General features: G+C 44.6%; 1 protein-coding gene across 4 annotated transcripts in view; it reads left to right on the forward strand.

The window, feature by feature from the left end:
• LOC105023524 (vacuolar protein sorting-associated protein 13B) overlaps window positions 1-19,216 on the forward strand; it is a 366,155-nt gene that overhangs the window by 245,844 nt on the left and 101,095 nt on the right. For all 4 annotated transcript variants that reach the window (XM_029113576.2, XM_029113574.2, XM_029113577.2 and 1 more), the window contains exons 32-34: window positions 203-406; window positions 5,818-5,944; window positions 6,247-6,390. In XM_029113576.2, coding sequence (XP_028969409.2) covers window positions 203-406; window positions 5,818-5,944; window positions 6,247-6,390 — 475 coding nt within the window. The remainder of the gene's footprint in view (window positions 1-202; window positions 407-5,817; window positions 5,945-6,246; window positions 6,391-19,216) is intronic.

Below are 19,216 nucleotides of genomic sequence, written 5' to 3' on the forward strand. Positions count from 1 at the left end.
TATATATGGGGGGTTTCTGAGACCCTGTGACCCCATCTGAAGGTGACCCTGGGTGGGGTCAATGGGCAGGAAGTCAGTGTGTGTGTTTGGTGTTCACTTCTGTCTTTCTAATGTCCCTTTTCCCCAGAAGAATGTTGAAGCAGGTTAATCTCTCAATCAAATCTTATGGAACTGACATTACTGTCCTCTCCCTCTCCCCCAGGCGAGCGTTGAACCTGGGCATCCTGCGTGACCCTGGGTCAGAGGTGGAGGACCGCCAATACCAGATAGACCTGCAGTCCATCAACATTGGCACCGCCCAATGGGAACAGCTCAAACCAGACAAGGACGGCTCTAAGGGGGGGGTGTCGGTGGAGACGGAGAGGAACTCACAGAACCCAGCCCTGGAATGGAACATGGCCAGCAGGTAAACAACCATTCAGAACAGAGTACCCAATCACAGCATACAGCTGGGTTTAACTAACCATAGCTGTCCGACCATTGATTAACTAACCTGTTAGGACAGACTGGTGGGTAACATGTCTTAGCCACAAAGATTTACATTAGTAAGTTTTTTTTTTAATTAGTGCTCTTAAACAGAGGGTGATTACCAGCACTGGGTTTAGTAACTAAATTTGCATTGTATAAAATGTTACAGTTAGTGTTACTTAACATTGGTTGGCTGTCCTGCCCCACAATGGTAACGTAAGCTAGCGACATTATCTACAAGGTAACTGCTAACGTGTGCCCAGCAAGGTTAACGTTAGCCGACTAAATGAACATTATCAAGATTCCTAGAGGTTTTTTGCACTCGATTATATCCAAAATAAAGGCACCCCCTGTTAAGCAGCTTGAATTTCTCCCATCTTGTAATGACAGAGAATGGATAACAAGCGCTGTAATTATTATCCGTTATCCTGGTTACTATAGCATAGCTATTCGACAAATCGTACGCGTGTTTGGACCCTGTCCATTTAAGCAACACACCAGTACCGTCTGCTGTTAAAGTTAGCTGGTACTGTATAACAGCTTTAGGTTTTGCTTAGAGCGACACGGCACATTCCCTAGCGGGCCCTGCCAGCTGCCTCCGGAATGTTCCAGGACCCTGCAGCACTTTCCCTCGAGGGCGTTGGTACGACGCTGATGCCGAAGGCGAGGTTGGGGGTGCGTTTGCACCAATATATACGTATACACAGTAGGTGTCCCAACTAATAATATGGCTGTTGTAGTCCTGATGTTGTCCGTGAGCCTCAGTAATCTGGGGCCCATGCCTCCCTTTTACCTCCTAGTGCACTCATTTTCACCTGAAAATGCACTATGCAGGGGAGAGTGTGCCATTTGGGCCGCTGTTCCCGCTGGTTCAGCCAGCCCCGGCCTGTCATTATTTTCTACTGTAGAGCCGGGAGCTAAAACAAGCACACGTTTTACGGCCTGTTTGGCTTTGCGGCTTTTTTCAAACGTGTTTTCAGACTGGACTGGGCCCAAAAATCACTGAAATGCAAGCAGGGAATGCCAGATGAGCTCCCTGTTGTCTGATATTGATATAGTAGAGTCAGTTTAATAGAGCAGAGTACAGTACAACAGAATAGAATTGATCAGAGTAGAATAGAATAGTGAATTATGGAATTGATCAGAGTAGAACAGAGCACAGGACAGTAGAGACAGAATAGATTTGAGTAGAATCTAATTGATCTGAGTCGATTAGAGCAGATTATAGTATAGCAGAATAGAGTCGAGTATGGTCAAATTGATTTGAGTGGAATAGAGCAGACTAAAGTAGGGCAAAATTGTGCAGAGTACAATAGAGCAGAATAGATTAGTATAGAGTAGAATAGAGCAGGGTATGGTAGAGCAGAGTAGAATAGAGCAGGGTATAGTAGAGCAGAATAGATTTCTGGTTGGTGGCCAACACAACTCCTTATAACTTGCCACCTTTAGAAATCTTCCCTCTGATAACAGATATCTGATATATCCCTGGACTGTATCGCAATAGTATATGTATGCATAAGTCTGTTTGTGTATATACTGTATACATATAAACATATATTTTGATATATCAGTATAGTCCAGGTATATTAGAGTATAACTGTATAGGTTCCAGGGACACTTCCACTCCCATTTCGCCAATCATCCATTAACTAGTAAAAAAAAAATCCTTCCCAATAGGCTCCCTATTCCCTTTTAACACACCACTTCTGACCAAAGCCTGTGTACACCCGTTTCCACCATATAGAGAATATGGTGTGATTTGGCAACAAGCCCTAGCTGTAATTAATGAGATGATTTACAGTGCTCAAGCAGGGGAGCCAGCGCAGGCCGTTTCACACACTGATTTGTCTGTTTGCCGAGTGGTGAACACACCAAAGCTCTGTAATACGTAGTGACACACCACTTCCCTAGTTCACACCTTTCTCCCCCCTTCCTCCCTCCCTCCCTCCCTCCCTCCCTCTGCTTTCTGGGCTGACTGTGACATTGGGTGGCTGTTTTCTGTGGTGGTTTTATTCCAGTTGCAGGCTGGGTAGTGACATACGTAAGCTTCCTGAGGTCTGAGAGGAACTCGATTCTCATCAGTTTGCCAACAGGAGCTGTCTTCGGGACTCCTGGGCTAGGGGGACTCCCAAATGGCTTTATAGTCCTCAGTAGGCCCCTTCTTTTGACCAGAGACCTACAGAGAAGAGGGATCAAGGTAGCCTACGAAAGATACTGTATTTTCGGCAGCGCTGTGAAGCTGTGAGTGTTCTGTTTCTCTTCACACTGGTTTCCTCCGTGCTCGTGTCGTGCTTTATAATTCTTCTTTTGGTTACACGCGGAGGGAAGGGAATGAGTCTGAGTTGGAAGCTGGGGATGATTAGGTGGCCATTTAGGATTTTATTAGGATTCCCATTTGGGCACCATCAAAACCAAATGCAACTCTTTCTGAGGTCCACACAAAACATTAAACATTAATTATTTAAAAACAACAACATGACTGAACATTCAGACATCAACATGAGAGAACTACATTGAGACTGTGACATACAAAACTACATTTCAACTTCAACATGACAGAACTACATTTCGACTTCAACATGACGGAACTACATTTAGACTTCAACATAACAGAACTACATTTAGACTTCAACATGACAGAACTACATTTATACTTCAACATGACAGAATTACATTAAGACTTCAACATGACAGAACTACATTTAGACTTCAACATGACTGATCTACATTTAGACTTCAACATGACAGAACTACATTTAGACTTCAACATGACTGAACTACATTTAGACTTCAACATGACAGAACTACATTTATACTTCAACATGACAGAATTACATTAAGACTTCAACATGACAGAACTACATTTAGACTGCAACATGACTGATCTACATTTAGACTTCAACATGACAGAACTACATTTAGACTTCAACATGACTGAACTACATTTAGACTTCAACATGACAGAACTACATTTATACTTCAACATGACAGAATTACATTAAGACTTCAACATGACAGAACTACATTTAGACTGCAACATGACTGATCTACATTTAGACTTCAACATGACTGAACTACATTTAGACTTCAACATGACAGAACTACATTTATACTTCAACATGACAGAATTACATTAAGACTTCAACATGACAGAACTACATTTAGACTTCAACATGACTGATCTACATTTAGACTTCAACATGACAGAACTACATTTAGACTTCAACATGACTGAACTACATTTAGACTTCAACATGACAGAACTACATTTAGACTTCAACATGACAGAACTACATTTAGACTTCAACATGACAGAACTACATTTAGACTTCAACATGACTGATCTACATTTAGACTTCAACATGACTGAACTACATTTAGACTTCAACATGACTGATCTACATTTAGACTTCAACATGACTGATCTACATTTAGACTGCAACATAACAACTGCATTTAGTCTTCAACATCACAGAACAACATTAAGTCTTCAACATCACAGAACTACATTAAGACTTCAACATGACAGAACTACATTTATAATAGATACTCAGGAATAGAAATGCATATTCCTGAGTAGCTCAGAATCAGAATAGAAGGCAGCCAATTCTGCTTCTGACTTGCAGACTTTCAGACATTTTAACAATAACTGTATAACCGTGGTTAGAAAAACTTAACGGACAATATACACATTCAGAAATCCCCTATACATAACACCTGGGAGGGTGCTTCCAACAAACTCTTCCCTAGGCCTGAGGCCCGGTGTTTGGTTGTTAAGCCAAGCCGGTCGTCCCTCTCTTCCTCTCTGTCCCCCTCTCCCTCATTCTCTCTACACCCCCACCCCCTTCTCCCTCTCCCTTGCTGCGACGGACGCCACCTGTCCCCTAGTGCTGTAACAGGGCCCGGGCTGTTTCTCTATAACTCTGAAGGAGATTACTCAGTCCCTCTCTCCCGGGTCATTATGACTCCCCGGGATCAGCCCACTCAGGCCAGCTCCCAGAACCCCCTGCTCTGGCCAGCCTCCCCAGAGGTCTGGGTAATGCACTCCATCCAGCCCAATAGAATATGATATAGTGTCAGCGTTAACTGGTGTACTGTGGGCCAGCAGGGTTTCCACAGTACACTAGAAGTATTGGAAGCTGTGCTGTTTGATTGTTTTAATAGCCGCAGCAGATGTGGCAATTAACACCATAGTGTAGAGCATGCTTGTATATTTGTTTTACTGCTAACAAATGTTCCCACAAATATGACTTGATTGTGGGAATGAAGGTTTGGGGACATGGAGGAAGGTTTATGTTCTAAGGTCTTAGTTTGGAGCTTGTGTATACAATTTGGGCGTGTTCTCAATGGAGGGTTGTCAAATGACCTCTCACTGCGCTTTTAGAGGATCTCACACCAGCTGAAATGTGAAAAGAAATGCCCGGTTATGGAAAATGGAGTGAAGGGTGTAGAGTTCAGTTTGAGCTGGACAGATGGACAGCTACACAGACAGCTAGACAAACAGACAGCTAGATACACAGTGAGATTTTTAAACACTTTACTTTTTTAATCAAGACAAGTCTTCCGCTCAGTTTCTTCCCATTAAGTTAGACTCAACTTGATGACATGGCAGGATATTAAGGATGGCTGATTAGTAAATAAAGATAGCCAACCCTGTGTGATTAGTAAATAAAGATAGCCAACCCTGTGTGATTAGTAAATAAAGATAGCCAACCCTGTGTGATTAGTAAATAAAGATAGCCAACCCTGTGTGATTAGTAAATAAAGATAGCCAACCCTGTGTGATTAGTAAATAAAGATAGCCAACCCTGTGTGATTAGTATATAAAACTGCCAACCCTGTGTGATTAGGGATTAAATATAGCAAACCCTGTTTGATCAGTGAATAAAGAAAGCAAACCCTGTGTGATTAGTGAATAAAAATAGCCAATCCTGTATGAATAGTAAATAAAAATAGCCAACCCTGTGTGTTTAGTGGATAAAGATTGCTAACCCACTGTTGTAAGTAAATAAAGATAGCCAACTCTGTGTGTTTAAGATGTGACTAAAGATGGCCAACAACAGGTCGGATTATTTAATAAAGATAGCAGCCAGAGGGTTTGGTGAAGCAGCAAGCAAGCTCGCCTCAACATCCTATTTGAACATGCCATTCTCGTAAAAATAAATGTTGCTTCTGTGTGTATGCTACGGTATGTTGTTTTCCTGCTTTTCCTGCTTCAGATTAATTCTTCAACTTACTGTAGGTTCTTCTGAACGATGGTATCAGTATCACTTATGATCAAAAGATGAATGTGAAAAGGTGTGTGTTGTTCTGATGCGTTAGTTAATGAACGTGTTTCTTTGCTCTCAGCATTAAGCGGCACCAGGAGAAGAGAGCCATCCTGACCCCCATCCTGACAGATTTCTCTGTTCGAGTGACAGCAGCGCCTGCAATCATATTCAGCAAGCCTGTTACCCCGGACAACGGACAAGCAGAGGTTGGTTTTGGAACTACAGTAACTGACGCTAAATAACACTAACTAGCGCTAACTAACGCTAACTAACGCTAATCCGACACCTTTACTTTCAGGTTTAACAGTCTGCACATTAACCCCAAACCTTTGCTACTGGGTTTTATCAGTCTGCACATTTTTAAAGACCCAGGGGACATTTAAGTGACAACGTCGTGGGTTTTCAACCGCCATATTTCCTAACAGCGTAATAATCACTGTGGGCTCCACGGCGTCTTGGCCTCAGTCAGTGTGTAATGAAGGAATGTGGCCCCTGTCCCCCCCTGTAGGAGGTGGTGGTGTGTGGTCATTCCCTGGAGGTGAATGTGACTTCCAGTCTGGAGCTGTACCTCAGTGTGGCCCAGGTCCACCTGCTGTACCAGCTGCTCCAAGACAACATGGTGGGAGGTGCCCCACCCGAGAGGACCGGCCAGGTAGGTTCTGTGTTCATTCTGCCCATATGTTACCAGGCCAGTTCACTGAGGACACATTCCCATTTACGGCAATGACCTGTGGAACAGTTACAGAGGAAGCTGAGGGGATGAATGGTCCAGTTGAAAGCTGGGGATGATCAGGCGGCCATGTTGGAATGACGGGCAGATTAGATATTTAGCCAGGGATCTCTAAATAAAAATGAGATAGACATTGTATTTTTCTACTTATTTGTAGCGGTATAAAACCACCAATGGTGTCATACGTTAAGCAAACAGACAGACACATCACTACATTTAAGAAGGTGCGTGTGTCAAATTCACAGCATGTTTTGATTTAAATGTGCCTATTCCCATTTAACTACATCCACTGTTTCCTGGTCTGTCCAAAAGCACCTTCCTGATAGGAAAGAAAACAGACCATCCTGATTAGGCCCTGGTTTGATTCAGGCTTCTAACTCCCTCACCATATCCCAGCTCCCATGGTGGGATCGCCATTTGGCTAGGAATTCTTTCACTCGTGCACGCTGCCCTCCACTCTCTGTCCGGATTTATACATGAACTGTGTCAATTTGGACCACACCTTCACTGTCCCTTTCTCCATCTCTCTCTCCGCTCTTTGTCTCATCTCTCTTTCCCTCTTCATCTCTCTCTCTCTCTCTATATTTATATATATATCTTATCTCAGTGTGTTCATTCTGTTGTTTACAGTGTTGGTAGAGGCATGGCGCCTGTCTCTCTCTCAGGCCCATTAACACAGCGTCTTAATGGAAGACAATATAACAATATTTAGCATTTGTGGCCTGGTGAGGGGAACGGAGAGGATGGGTGATGTACTTAGATAGCGGTTAGAGTGTTTCCAGTATCATGTCTGGGCTGTGGTTGTTTACACGGGTGTGACCTGAGCCTGGAGAAACCAGGCATGGTGTCTTCAAGTGGCTGCAGTGACTCTGACTGTTTCCTAATAGTACACACGCACACGCACACACACACACAGTCAAGAAACTGTGTTCCTATGGTAACCATATACACACACTCTCTTAGACACACACAAAAACACACAGTGCCACCCTACAGCCATCATCCCAGATGACCAGGAGACCTACATCAGTAAAGTCAACATTCAAACTGTCACAGGGTCACTTTCTAGTCTTCTGAGGAGGGGAGATTAGGGGAGGCGACGTAGGAGAGGAGAGGAGGGGAGGGCTGGGGTGGGCGGGAGAGGAGGAGAGTAGTCAGTTATTTACTAAGCGTTGCCAACCACAGCCCTGCTCTGTTGAACCTGGTCTTCTTTGCTCTATTCTCCATGCTGTGAGGCCCTCTAGTGGTTGGACCAGGGACTGAGTGTGTCTGACGCAGCACCTATGATTTGAGATGTTGTCCAAAAACAAAAAACGTCTGGCGGCTTACCTATGAACTCATACTGCCACTGTCGCCAAACAAACCATCTCCCCTGGGGTTTCTTTTTTAGTTACATTCCAGAGTGTCCGTGACTTGTTGCTTAATACTCCACAACACAGCGGAACACACCACACCGCAAGGCTACACAAGAACAACTCATCTGTTCCCTCCGTTTCCCAAAGAACAAGCTGTTTGTCTTCGAGGAGCCCTGTAGTCCTATGTGTGAGGCCTGGAGAAGTGCACCATAAAACCAGCTGAGAAGCCGCGGGAGACCTCTGGAAAATCACTCACTGATTGGACCTCTGCAACGGGAGGGGAATCTGAGTGACACTTTGCAAAATTGTCAGGCTAATTGAATACCTTTCTTAGGCCGGGCTCCAAGTGCGCCCGTTGGCTTGGTAGTTGCTCGTTACAACCTACTCAAAGGACATGTTCTGATGTTCATGCTCTTTTGTTTATAAAGCGTACAGGATTCAGTTTGAGTTCAGGGTGTGTCTTTAGGGTCCATGGAATCCAACTGTAAGTCTTTCTGTTGGGAACTGTCCGTGCTATCTTCAAACCGTTTGAAGTGTCCTGGACATTACCGAGGAGTGTCTCCCCCCGGACGTTACCGAGGAGTGTCTCCCCCCGGACGTTACCGAGGAGTGTCTCCCCCCGGACGTTACCGAGGAGTGTCTCCCCCCGGACGTTACCGAGGAGTGTCTCCCCCCGGACGTTACCGAGGAGTGTCTCCCCCCGGACGTTACCGAGGAGTGTCTCCCCCCGGACGTTACCGAGGAGTGTCTCCCCCCGGACGTTACCGAGGAGTGTCTCCCCCCGGACGTTACCGAGGAGTGTCTCCCCCCGGACGTTACCGAGGAGTGTCTCCCCCCGGACGTTACCGAGGAGTGTCTCCCCCCGGACGTTACCGAGGAGTGTCTCCCCCCGGACGTTACCGAGGAGTGTCTCCCCCCGGACGTTACCGAGGAGTGTCTCCCCCCGGACGTTACCGAGGAGTGTCTCCCCCGGACGTTACCGAGGAGTGTCTCCCCCCGGACGTTACCGAGGAGTGTCTCCCCCCGGACGTTACCGAGGAGTGTCTCCCCCGGACGTTACCGAGGAGGGTCTGTCACGGACTGCAACCCAGACTGACTGTCCATGTAGCAGCCTGTCTGTCAGCTGTATGGGAAATCACACAAAGTTACGATGGTCCTGTCAATCTAGCAGCTTTTCCCACAGAAAAGAACTGACCTGGCTTTGTGCTCTTGCCAACCAGCAGACAACCCTCTCAGGGTCACTGAGTTAATTTGTCCACCTCCCATTTAAAAAAGATTTGAGTACAGTAAATAACTGTAGACATGTCTCCTTTAACCAGACCTGAATACAATAAATTACTGGAAGCATTTACTGTAAACATATAGTACTTTTTTATGCATTCATACTAGCAGTGTTTCAGCTCTACAGCAGTGTTGGTGTGGTCTATGAAGAGCTTCTCCGTGTGAGTTATCTCTGGTCTCTGTCGCCATGATGGTTCCCTTGATACACATGCTCCGCACATTTCTGCTGTCAGTTTCTTTCCCGTTGTTTGAAGTTTTTTAGTTGGAAACCAGTAGAACTGCTTTATGTGACTGAACAGCTGACCTGGAAACAGAGAAGAGCACTGCTTCTCTCCTCTCACGCACTCACAAACACACACACACACACACACACACACACTGAGCTTTCCCGCCTGCCAGAAGCCAGTACATCCACAGTGACATCCCTCAGAACTGTGTCAGGAAGGGCAAGCCTACTTTACTGAAAGAAAAACAGTTAGCAATACTAAGGTCAAATTAGAGCTGCTGTAAGACTCAGTTAAACCACTATTTATTTATAAAATCTGCCCATGTGTACGAGGACCAGAACAGGAAAATATCTGTCGTGCTGGGGAAATTCCTCCATCCCCTCTTCTGCGCTCATCCCTTCATCCTGTCCTCCTTCCATCCTCCACATCATCAGTCCTTCCTGGTAATTACACCTCTGTGGAGAACAGCTCTAGACTTTAGCTCTGCCCTGCCCGTACAGATGACGCACACACCAACACACACACAAACACACACAGACACACACATACTTACAAACTTAGCACACAAGGTGCAGGAAAATGTGCATCACTATTCCAAGTAAACAAGTAACTCCCTCACTTCCATCTCCTCCACCTGCTCCTCTATCTCTCCCTCTCTTTCTCTCTCTCTCTCTCTCCCTCCGTCCCTCTCCCTCTCTCCCTCTCTCTCTCCCTTCCCCTTGCTTACTCCTCCCCACATCTTACCCTTTTTTCGCTTCCTCTTAATCTTCCCCGTCTTGCTCTCTTTGTCTTTTCCACCCTCCCCCACCCCCTTGTTCTCCCCCTCTCTCTGTCTCCCCCTTTCCCTCTTTTTCTCTCCTCTTCATCTGTGTCTCTCTCCCCAGTCCTTGTTAAACTTTCAGGGTTGGATGTCTGTCTGTTTTTTTTCCTCCCTGAAGCAGATCACTCATGACAGCCTGGAGATTATGATATTACCTCTGAGTACTTTGCCTCACACACACACACACACACACACACTTGCTCTCTCTCTCTTAAGGAGGGGAGGGTGGAGGGGATCTGTCTCACGCTAGGTGGGTTTGTAAGGGAAATAGGTTCCCCAGAAATGATGACAAAATGTTTTTTATAATACGGATCTGTTATCCAAGGCACTGTTTTCACAGCTCTGTTAACGCTTCTCTCTTATCAGATATGTTTGGGTAGTCTGATGAAGTTTGTTTGTTGAACTGTACGCACACAAAAGCACATAGTTATTGTGTCTTTAGTAATACAAGGAAGATGTTGTGTGTTTGTGTAAGTGTGAGCTGGTGTGTGTGTGTGCGCGTGTATGTGTGTGTGTGTGTGTGTTGAACAGCTTAACACAGACATCTATCGCTGGATCCCGTCATGAGGTATACAAGAGGCGACGTCATCATGGTCTTGGATCTCCTACTGTGGATGAGCTATGATGCTTGCAATTAGGGTGGAATGTGTTGCTCAAGGACAGTTTGTCACCTTTCCTGGTGAGGATTTTTTACTAGCCACCATTTGGCTGACACCTCCCGTCAATGTTAGCTTTCATAGCTTTTTTTCCCAGCTCATACTGGCGGTGATTCTGTTCTATGGTCAGTTCTTCGTTGAGGTGTCAGATATCGTATTCTCCTCCACTGATTTTCTCATGTCATTTGGACCTTCTCAGAAGTCCTTCCACCTACCTATCTAGTAGGACGTGGGTCCCCTGTTAACAATTTAATATTCCTCAGTGTCCGTCAATATTTACCATGTGTTGTCAAATACTCTCGGAATAGCTAGCTAACTAGCTTATTAAGCTGCCTGCACGAAATGAGTGCGGTCATTATCGTATGTGTAAGCCGATAAACAGGCACACACCCACCCACACACACACACACTTAAAACAGTTAGGTCTGGACATACTTGGACGCTGACACAAATTTCATAATCTTGGCGCTGTGCGCCACCACAATGGATTGGAAATGACACAACCGAGATGCAATTGATGTGCCGACTTTCAGCTTTAATTCAAGGGGTTGAACATAAATATCGTATAAGATTTTTAGGAATTGCAACCATTTTCATACACAGTCCCTTTATTGCAGGGGCTCAGTTGTAATGGGACAGATTAACCACAATCATAATTGCAATTTTCATTTTTAATACTTTATCAAGAATCCTATGCAGGCAAAGACTGCTTGAAGCTGGAATGCATCACCAAACGCTGGGTTTCCTCCTTTGTTATGCTTTGCCAGGCCTTTACTGCAGATGTCTTCAGTTGTTGTTTGTTCGTGGGTCTTTCTGCCTTACATTTTGTCTTCAGTAAGTGAAATGCATGCTCGATCGGGTTGAGATCAGGTTATTGACTCAGCCATTGCAGAATATTCCACTTCTTTGCCTCAAAAACCCCTGGGTTGCTTTTGCAGTATTTTTTGGGACATTGTCCATTTGTAAAGTAAAGCGCTGTCCAATCAACTTTGCTGAGTTTGGCAGAATCTGAGCAGACAATAGATCCCTATACACTTCAGAATTAATCCGGCTGCTTCTGTCTTATGTCACATCATCAATAAATACTGGTGACCTAGTGCCATTGGAAGCCATGCATGGCCATGTCATCACACTGAGTCCCCCATTTTTTACAGATGGTGTGGTATGCTTCCGATCATGAGCCTTTCCAAGCCTTCTCCATGCTTTTTTCTTCCCATCATTCTGTTACAGGTTGATCTTAGTTTCATCTGTCCAAGATTTCTGTTCCAGAACTGGGATAGCTTTTTTAGCTTTTTTTTTGGCAAAGTCTAATCTGGCCTTTCTATTCTTGAGGCTTATGAATGTTTTGCACCTTGTGGTATTTGCTCTCGCAAAGTCTTCTCTTTATGGTAGACTTGGATAAGGCTATGCCTTCCTCCTGGAGAGTGTTCTTCACTTGGCTGGATGTTCTGAAGGGGTTTTTCTTTACCATGGAAAGGATCCTATGATCATCCACCACTGTTGTCTTCCGTGGACATCCAGGCCTTTTTGTGTTGCAGAGCTCACCAGTACATTCTTTTTTCCCCAGAATGTAGCAAACTCTTGATTTGGCCACTCCTAATGTTCCTGCTATCTCTCTGAAGGATGGATGGCCTGTTTCACTTGCATTGAGAGCTCTTTTGACCACATGTTGTGAGTTCACAGCAACAGCTTCCAAATGCAAATGCCAAACCTGGAATCAACTCCAGACCTTTTACTTGCTTAATAAATGAAGAAATAACAAAGGAATTGCCCACACCTGTCCATGAAACAGCTTCTGAGTCAATTGTCCATTTTCTTCAGGTCCCTTGAAAATGAGGGGGCTACATATTAAAGAGCTGTAATTCCTAAACCCTTCATCAAATTAAAGCTGAGAGACTGCACTTTAAACCCATATTCATTATTTAATTGTAACTTGAATATATTTAGGTAAACAGCCAAAATGACAGAACTTGTGTCAGTGTCCAGTTATTTCTGGACCTAACTGTATATTATTGACTATGACTCGTCTTTCATCATAACCATTGAAGTTGAACTGGAAATTAAACTTCATGTTCATCGTTACCCTCTGGAATGTTTACAACACAGATGCGTGAAGGCGGAGACGATCGGTATTTTACGTGACACAGCGTTGACAGGAGGAGGTGTCAGAGTGTTAAACATCCACCCTAACTGAGATAGCGACGTAGCCTCCAACCACCAAGGCAGACATCGCCAAACTCTGCTAGCCTCCAGACATGGTCTAAATGTTGTGCGTGGGAGCGGACAGCGCCACAGGTTAGGTTGTTGCCTGGTAACACAAAGCACCGGGGGTTAAGGGTTAAGGTCGGCAGGGGTCACTAACCCAGTTAGGCTGTCTGGTAACCCTCTCTGAGAGAGAGCGATCGGTTTCACCAGACCCCAGGTCTCCCGATTCAGGTGGCCTTTATTTTCTCTGGCCTGTCGCTGCTCAGAACAATAATAAATATGTCTCCCTAGCAGCCGTGTCCTTTTCCTTCAGACGGCTGACATCTGCTCAGTGAGCGCGTTTGCCTCGGCTTATCTTAAACATATTGTTGTAGGGAGCGTTCATCTAGATGTACCTTCTGTCATGGAGCCGTGTCTCTGCCAGAAGAGTGCCACTGACCCCTCCTACAGCAAACCAACTGCTAATTGACAGCCAGTCAAAACAAGTAACCTTCCCTGTGCAACCACTAGCCCCCCCCCCCCCCCCGCCCTCATGCCAAACGCTTTACCCCACCTCCCATACAGACCCTCTCTCAAAGCACAGCCATGGCACATTGTTCCATTCACCTCTGAAACTCAATCTACTTAAGATCAGTAGCAGCTGAACTGCTCTCTCGTATCAGTTTGTCAAAATTGGCGTGAAACTCTGCGATAAAATCAGCAAAGCTGGAATTCTATTAGAGGGGAAACAAATGCAGTCTTTCAGGGGTGGTGAGGGGGAGGAGGGGGAGGAGGGGGAGGTTTAAGTGGGGCCTGCCAGTGACCCAGAGATCAGTTTACCAGTCAGGTGAGGAGGCTGGGTGACCGAGGGTGAAGAAAGGGAGAGAGGAGATGCTAGGTTGGGGGGGGTGAGACAGACGGGGTGAAAGGGTGGACATAGGCCCTCAGAGAGCATTAACACCTGGCTAACCCCGGGCTAGGATCCCAGGCTAGGATAAAGGCCTTTCCAATTCCCCTCTGCTCCCGTAGAGAGAACCTACCTACACCTGGATAAGCATGGTATTATGTCTTACACGCAGTCCACCTGTAAAAGCACCTGGCTGGTCCAAATTTCCACCTCTCAATGAGACAATGCTGTACTTTCATGACTTTTCTATTGCGCGGTCCTATAAATAATCAAATTTTACTTATACATGCTTTACTGTTCCGTACATTCTAAAAAATACAAAAAAATAGAAACATTTAATACAAAAAAAACTATTTAATGAATAAATAATAATGCATTTTTTGTATAATGAATGTTTTGTCTGTCGGCTACCTCAGAAATGAAGGGGACAATGAAGCCACCTTTGATTGGAGGGAATCTGATTTAATTGGTCCTTGTGTCATTTCATTCAGGGTGAGTTGAATTTATCTGTGAAAAGCTTATCTATACACGATACCTTGCCATTTTAATGTTCCTAGCTGAAAGGTTCTTCACTTTGGTTTGACCTTTTATTCAGGCCAGAGACGTATTTCAATACTGATTCAGATTATTTTCCTCTATACGTAGTGTCCTTTGCGTGTCCCCTGAGAGGGCTTGAGGACCACTACACAAGTCACCTCTCTTCTCTGGTTTAAACCGGTTGTTGCGGTATGGATGTTTCTATCTACGTGTCTTAACTACAGCACCTACCCCACCTCTCAGCCGTGCTCTTTTATTTTTTAGATCTGCCTCCTCTGGTCTAATTGCTTTTCAGCCCTCTCAGCCTGACAACCCAATGGGGAACTTTGAACCTCGGACAGTCAATTTTTTTTTAAAACATCTGAAGTGCCTGTCTTGCTGAACAGCATCCTAATGTAACGCCTGTCTCGCTGAACAGCATCCTAATGTAACGCCTGTCTCGCTGAACAGCATCCTAATGTAACGCCTGTCTCTCTGAACAGCATCCTAATGTAACGCCTGTCTCTCTGAACAGCATCCTAATGTAACGCCTGTCTCTCTGAACAGCGTCCTAATGTAACGCCTGTCTCGCTGAACAGCATCCTAATGTAACGCCTGTCTCACTGAACAGCATCCTAATGTAACGCCTGTCTCTCTGAACAGCATCCTAATGTAACGCCTGTCTCTCTGAACAGCGTCCTAATGTAACGCCTGTCTCTCTGAACAGCATCCTAATGTAACGCCTGTCTCTCTGAACAGCGTCCTAATGTAACGCCTGTCTCTCTGAACAGCGTCCTAATGTAACGCCTGTCTCGCTGAACGGTGTCCTCACTGAATACAATTCAAGTTCAGTCAACTGTAGCATTACATATCACTACTGAGACCTATGAGTCAGCACTGCCGGTGCTCAGTGGAGAATATCATGTGGCAGGAGACCAGGACATCCGATCCTCCAAGTCAAGGTTGATGTTCCACGTCTCACCAGCCTCTCAGGGGATTGTCATTATTTTTCATTTTTGATTGACCACCACCCCAAATTACCTCATCTGATTCACCTAATCAAGGGAGGGGTAATTAGTTCAATTTATTTGGGTGTGCAAGCTTAGGAGAAGTTCAGAAACATGGAATGTTTGACAGTGCCCGGGGAGAGGTTTGATGTGACGTAGGCTGGTATCAGTGAATGACTGATATCGTCATGTTCTGCAACACAACCAGGAGGACTTTGGACAGGGACAGCAACAAATCTTTCAAGCCTGGTACTCCGGAGGTGTGGGCCAAGATCTCATGTCCTCCTAAGTTTAAAACAGGGCTGGAGACAGGGAACATTTTGAAAATGCATTCCTTAGATTTACAAGGATTTATAGTGGAGAAGGAGAACTGACCCTGCTCCCCCAGCACAATAATATAACAGCATAAGACTTTGGGGCTGAGACAGGTGATAATGGGAGCTTGCTACAATATGTTGTTAGCGTTTTTATATTCACAGAGGTTAGAAGAGAGAATATTTGTTTTGAGCATCCACTGTCTTCTTAGGGAGCCTGTAGGGAGGTTTCCTACTGAGATGTCATTGGTTGTTTAAGGGGGGGGGGGGGGTTGTTGTCACTGCGATTGCCACATTTTGAGACATTGCTGGGGAGTAAAGTTTGTCTGCTTGGGGCCCCAAGCGGTTGCCTGCCTTACCTGTTGACAAGCTACGTGTCTGGTTCTGTGGATCTGAATCTACAACATCTGTGCAATAAGCATGTTTTGGAAATTACTGGAAAAGACAGCATACCGTATTGAACCGTAGGGGGTGTACCGAATGGTTCTATAACATACGTGTACCTTTGCATCTCTGCTAGCTATGTACAGATGGATAAGATGTACCACCACCTTTCCTAAAAAGTTGGGACGCTCTAGAGCTTAAAACTCTACCATGCAAAGAAGAAACCATATATAAACCAGATCCAGAACCACAGCCGCCTCTCTGGGCCCGAACACATTTTAGATGGACTGTGGCAAAGTGGGAAACTTGTCCTGTGGTCTGACTAATCAAAATGTGATATTTTTGGGAATTATGGACGCCTCGTCCTCTGGATAGAAGAGGGGGGGACCATCCAGTTTGTTATCAGCACACAGTTCAAAAGCCAGCATCCGTGATGGTATGGGGGTGCATTAGTAAACATGTCATGGGTGACTTGCCCATCTGTGAAGGCACCATTAATGCTGAAGAATATACACAGGTTTTGGAACAACATATGCCTATTTCAGCAAGACAATGCCAAACCACATTCTACACGTATTACAACAGCATGGCTCGATAGTAAAAGACTCTGGGTGCTAAATTGGCCTGCCTGCAGTCCAGACCTGCCACCCATCGAAAACATTTGGCACATTATGAAACTAAAAATATAATGTAGAAAAACTGAACTGTTGAGCAGCTAAAATATCAAGAATGAACGGGAATACATTACACTTTTAAAACTACAGCAATTGATCTCCACAGTTCCCAAACGCTTACAGAGTTTTGTTAAAATAAAAGGTGATACAACACAGTGATAAACATGCCCCTGTCCCAACTTTTTTTTTGAATATATGTATTTTTCTAAATACAATAACATTTCTCAGTTTCTACATTTGATATGTTGTCTTTTTACTATTTTCAATTAAATATAGGGATTAATGATTTGCACATCATTTCATAATTCTTTTATTTGCATTTTACGCAGCGTCCCAACCTTTTTGGAAACAGTGTTGTATGTATGTAGAGATGGATAAGGTGATGTATGTATGTAGAGATGGATAAGGTAATGTAGGTCTGTAGAGGTGGATAAGGTGATGTAGGTATGTAGAGGTGGATAAGGTGATGTAGGTATGTAGAGATGGATAAGGTGATGTAGGCATGTAGAGATGGATGAGGTGATGTAGGTCTGTAGAGATGGATGAGGTGATGTAGGCATGTAGAGATGGATAAGGTGATGTAGGTCTGTAGTTGTGGATAAGGTGATCTAGGTCTGTGGATGTGGATAAGGTGATGTAGAGATGGATGAGGTGATGTAAGTATGTAGAGATGGATGAGGTGATGTAGGCATGTAGAGATGGATGAGGTGATGTAGGTAAGTAGAGATGGATGAGGTGACGTAGGTATGTAGAGATGGATAAGGTGACGTAGGTATGTAGAGATGGATAAGGCGACGTAGGTACGTGGAGATGGATGAGGTGACGTTGGTACGTGGAGATGGATGAGGTGACGTTGGTACTTGGAGATAGATGAGGTGACGTAGGTACGTGGAGATGGATGAGGTGACGTAGGTATGTAGAGATGGATGAGGTGACGTAGGTACGTAGAGATGGATGAGGTGACGTAGGTACGTAGAGATGGATGAGGTGACGTTGGTACGTAGAGATGGATGAGGTGACGTAGGTACGTAGAAATGGATGAGGTGACGTTGGTACGTAGAGATGGATGAGGTATATAGAAGGGACAGTTAGAAGCTCAGACAATTTAAGTGCGAATCTACATTCAGTTTAAAAAAAAAAACATTAATTACCAGATGTCCTGCTGTTTTTGTTTACCATATTGCATATTTTCCCCACGTAGGATCTGCTAGGAGGCAGCGTCCAGGCTAAACTGGCAAAGAGCAAAATACACTGTGTCTCTGTAGTGATTGTAAGTGCAGTGATGTAAACCCTGTTTCCTTGATGTAAACACTGTTTCCTTGCTAAGAACCAGCAATGTGCCTCGGTTTCTCATGGTCTCTTCCCAACTATTTTCCCTTTTCCGATGATGACCTAGATGTTGTAGATCTTTACCTATGCCGGATAATTTTAACTCTTATATTTCCAGTCCGAGTTTTGCTTTCATGATTTGGAAACAGGAGTGATTTGGAAACATCCGCAGACTACACACACAGCGCACTGTATTTATGGATTTCTGTCAATGGGATAATCAATTGCATGTTTTTGTCACAAACTCAAAATTTTCAAGCCCTGTGAGACCATTTGGTGTGCAGAATATCACTTTTTAGAATGAAGGATTATTCTACATTCACTGCATATCTTCTATTGTGTTAATCCTAAAATAGGAAGTCATTTTTTAAGGATCTCTTCTTTGAGATAGTGGTTTATTTTATGTGTTGATTAGATAGAGACATGGTGAAATATATCAAATGTCAAATGTCCGGGATTTACCAAGCATGCAAAGAAACACACTGAATAGGGTGAAAACAATTTAATTACTAAAAATTCGCCAAATGAAAAATGACAAAAATTGGCCACAAAAACAAGATGAGTTTACATTTAAACAATTTAAGTGTGGGACAGTCTTATGAATAAAGCGTCAACTTAAAACTTTCAAAATAGAGACCCGAAACAAATCACATACATTAACCATCCGGAGAATATGTATGACGTGATCGCATCGCATCATCTTCCGGCTTGGCTTGAAGGGGCCAACACGACAACATCATCCGCAAAGAGCAGAGACGAAATCGTGTGGTCCCCAAACCTGACACCCTCCGGCCCCTGGCTGCGCCTAGAAATTCTGTCCATAAAAATTACGAACAGAACCGGTGACAAAGGGCAGCCCTGCCGGAGTCCAACATGCACAGGGAACAAGTCTGACTTACTGCCGGCAATGCGGACCAAGCTCCTGCTTCGGTCGTACAGGGACCTGACAGCCCTTAGCAAAGGACCCAGGACCCCATATTCCTGAAGCACTCTCCACAGGATGCCGCGAGGGACACAGTCGAATGCCTTCTCCAAATCCACAAAACACATGTGGACTGGTTGGGCAAACTCCCATGAACCCTCCATCACCCTGT

This window comes from Esox lucius, chromosome 16, assembly GCF_011004845.1.
Source record: "Esox lucius isolate fEsoLuc1 chromosome 16, fEsoLuc1.pri, whole genome shotgun sequence".
Taxonomy (NCBI): Eukaryota; Metazoa; Chordata; class Actinopteri; order Esociformes; family Esocidae; genus Esox; species Esox lucius.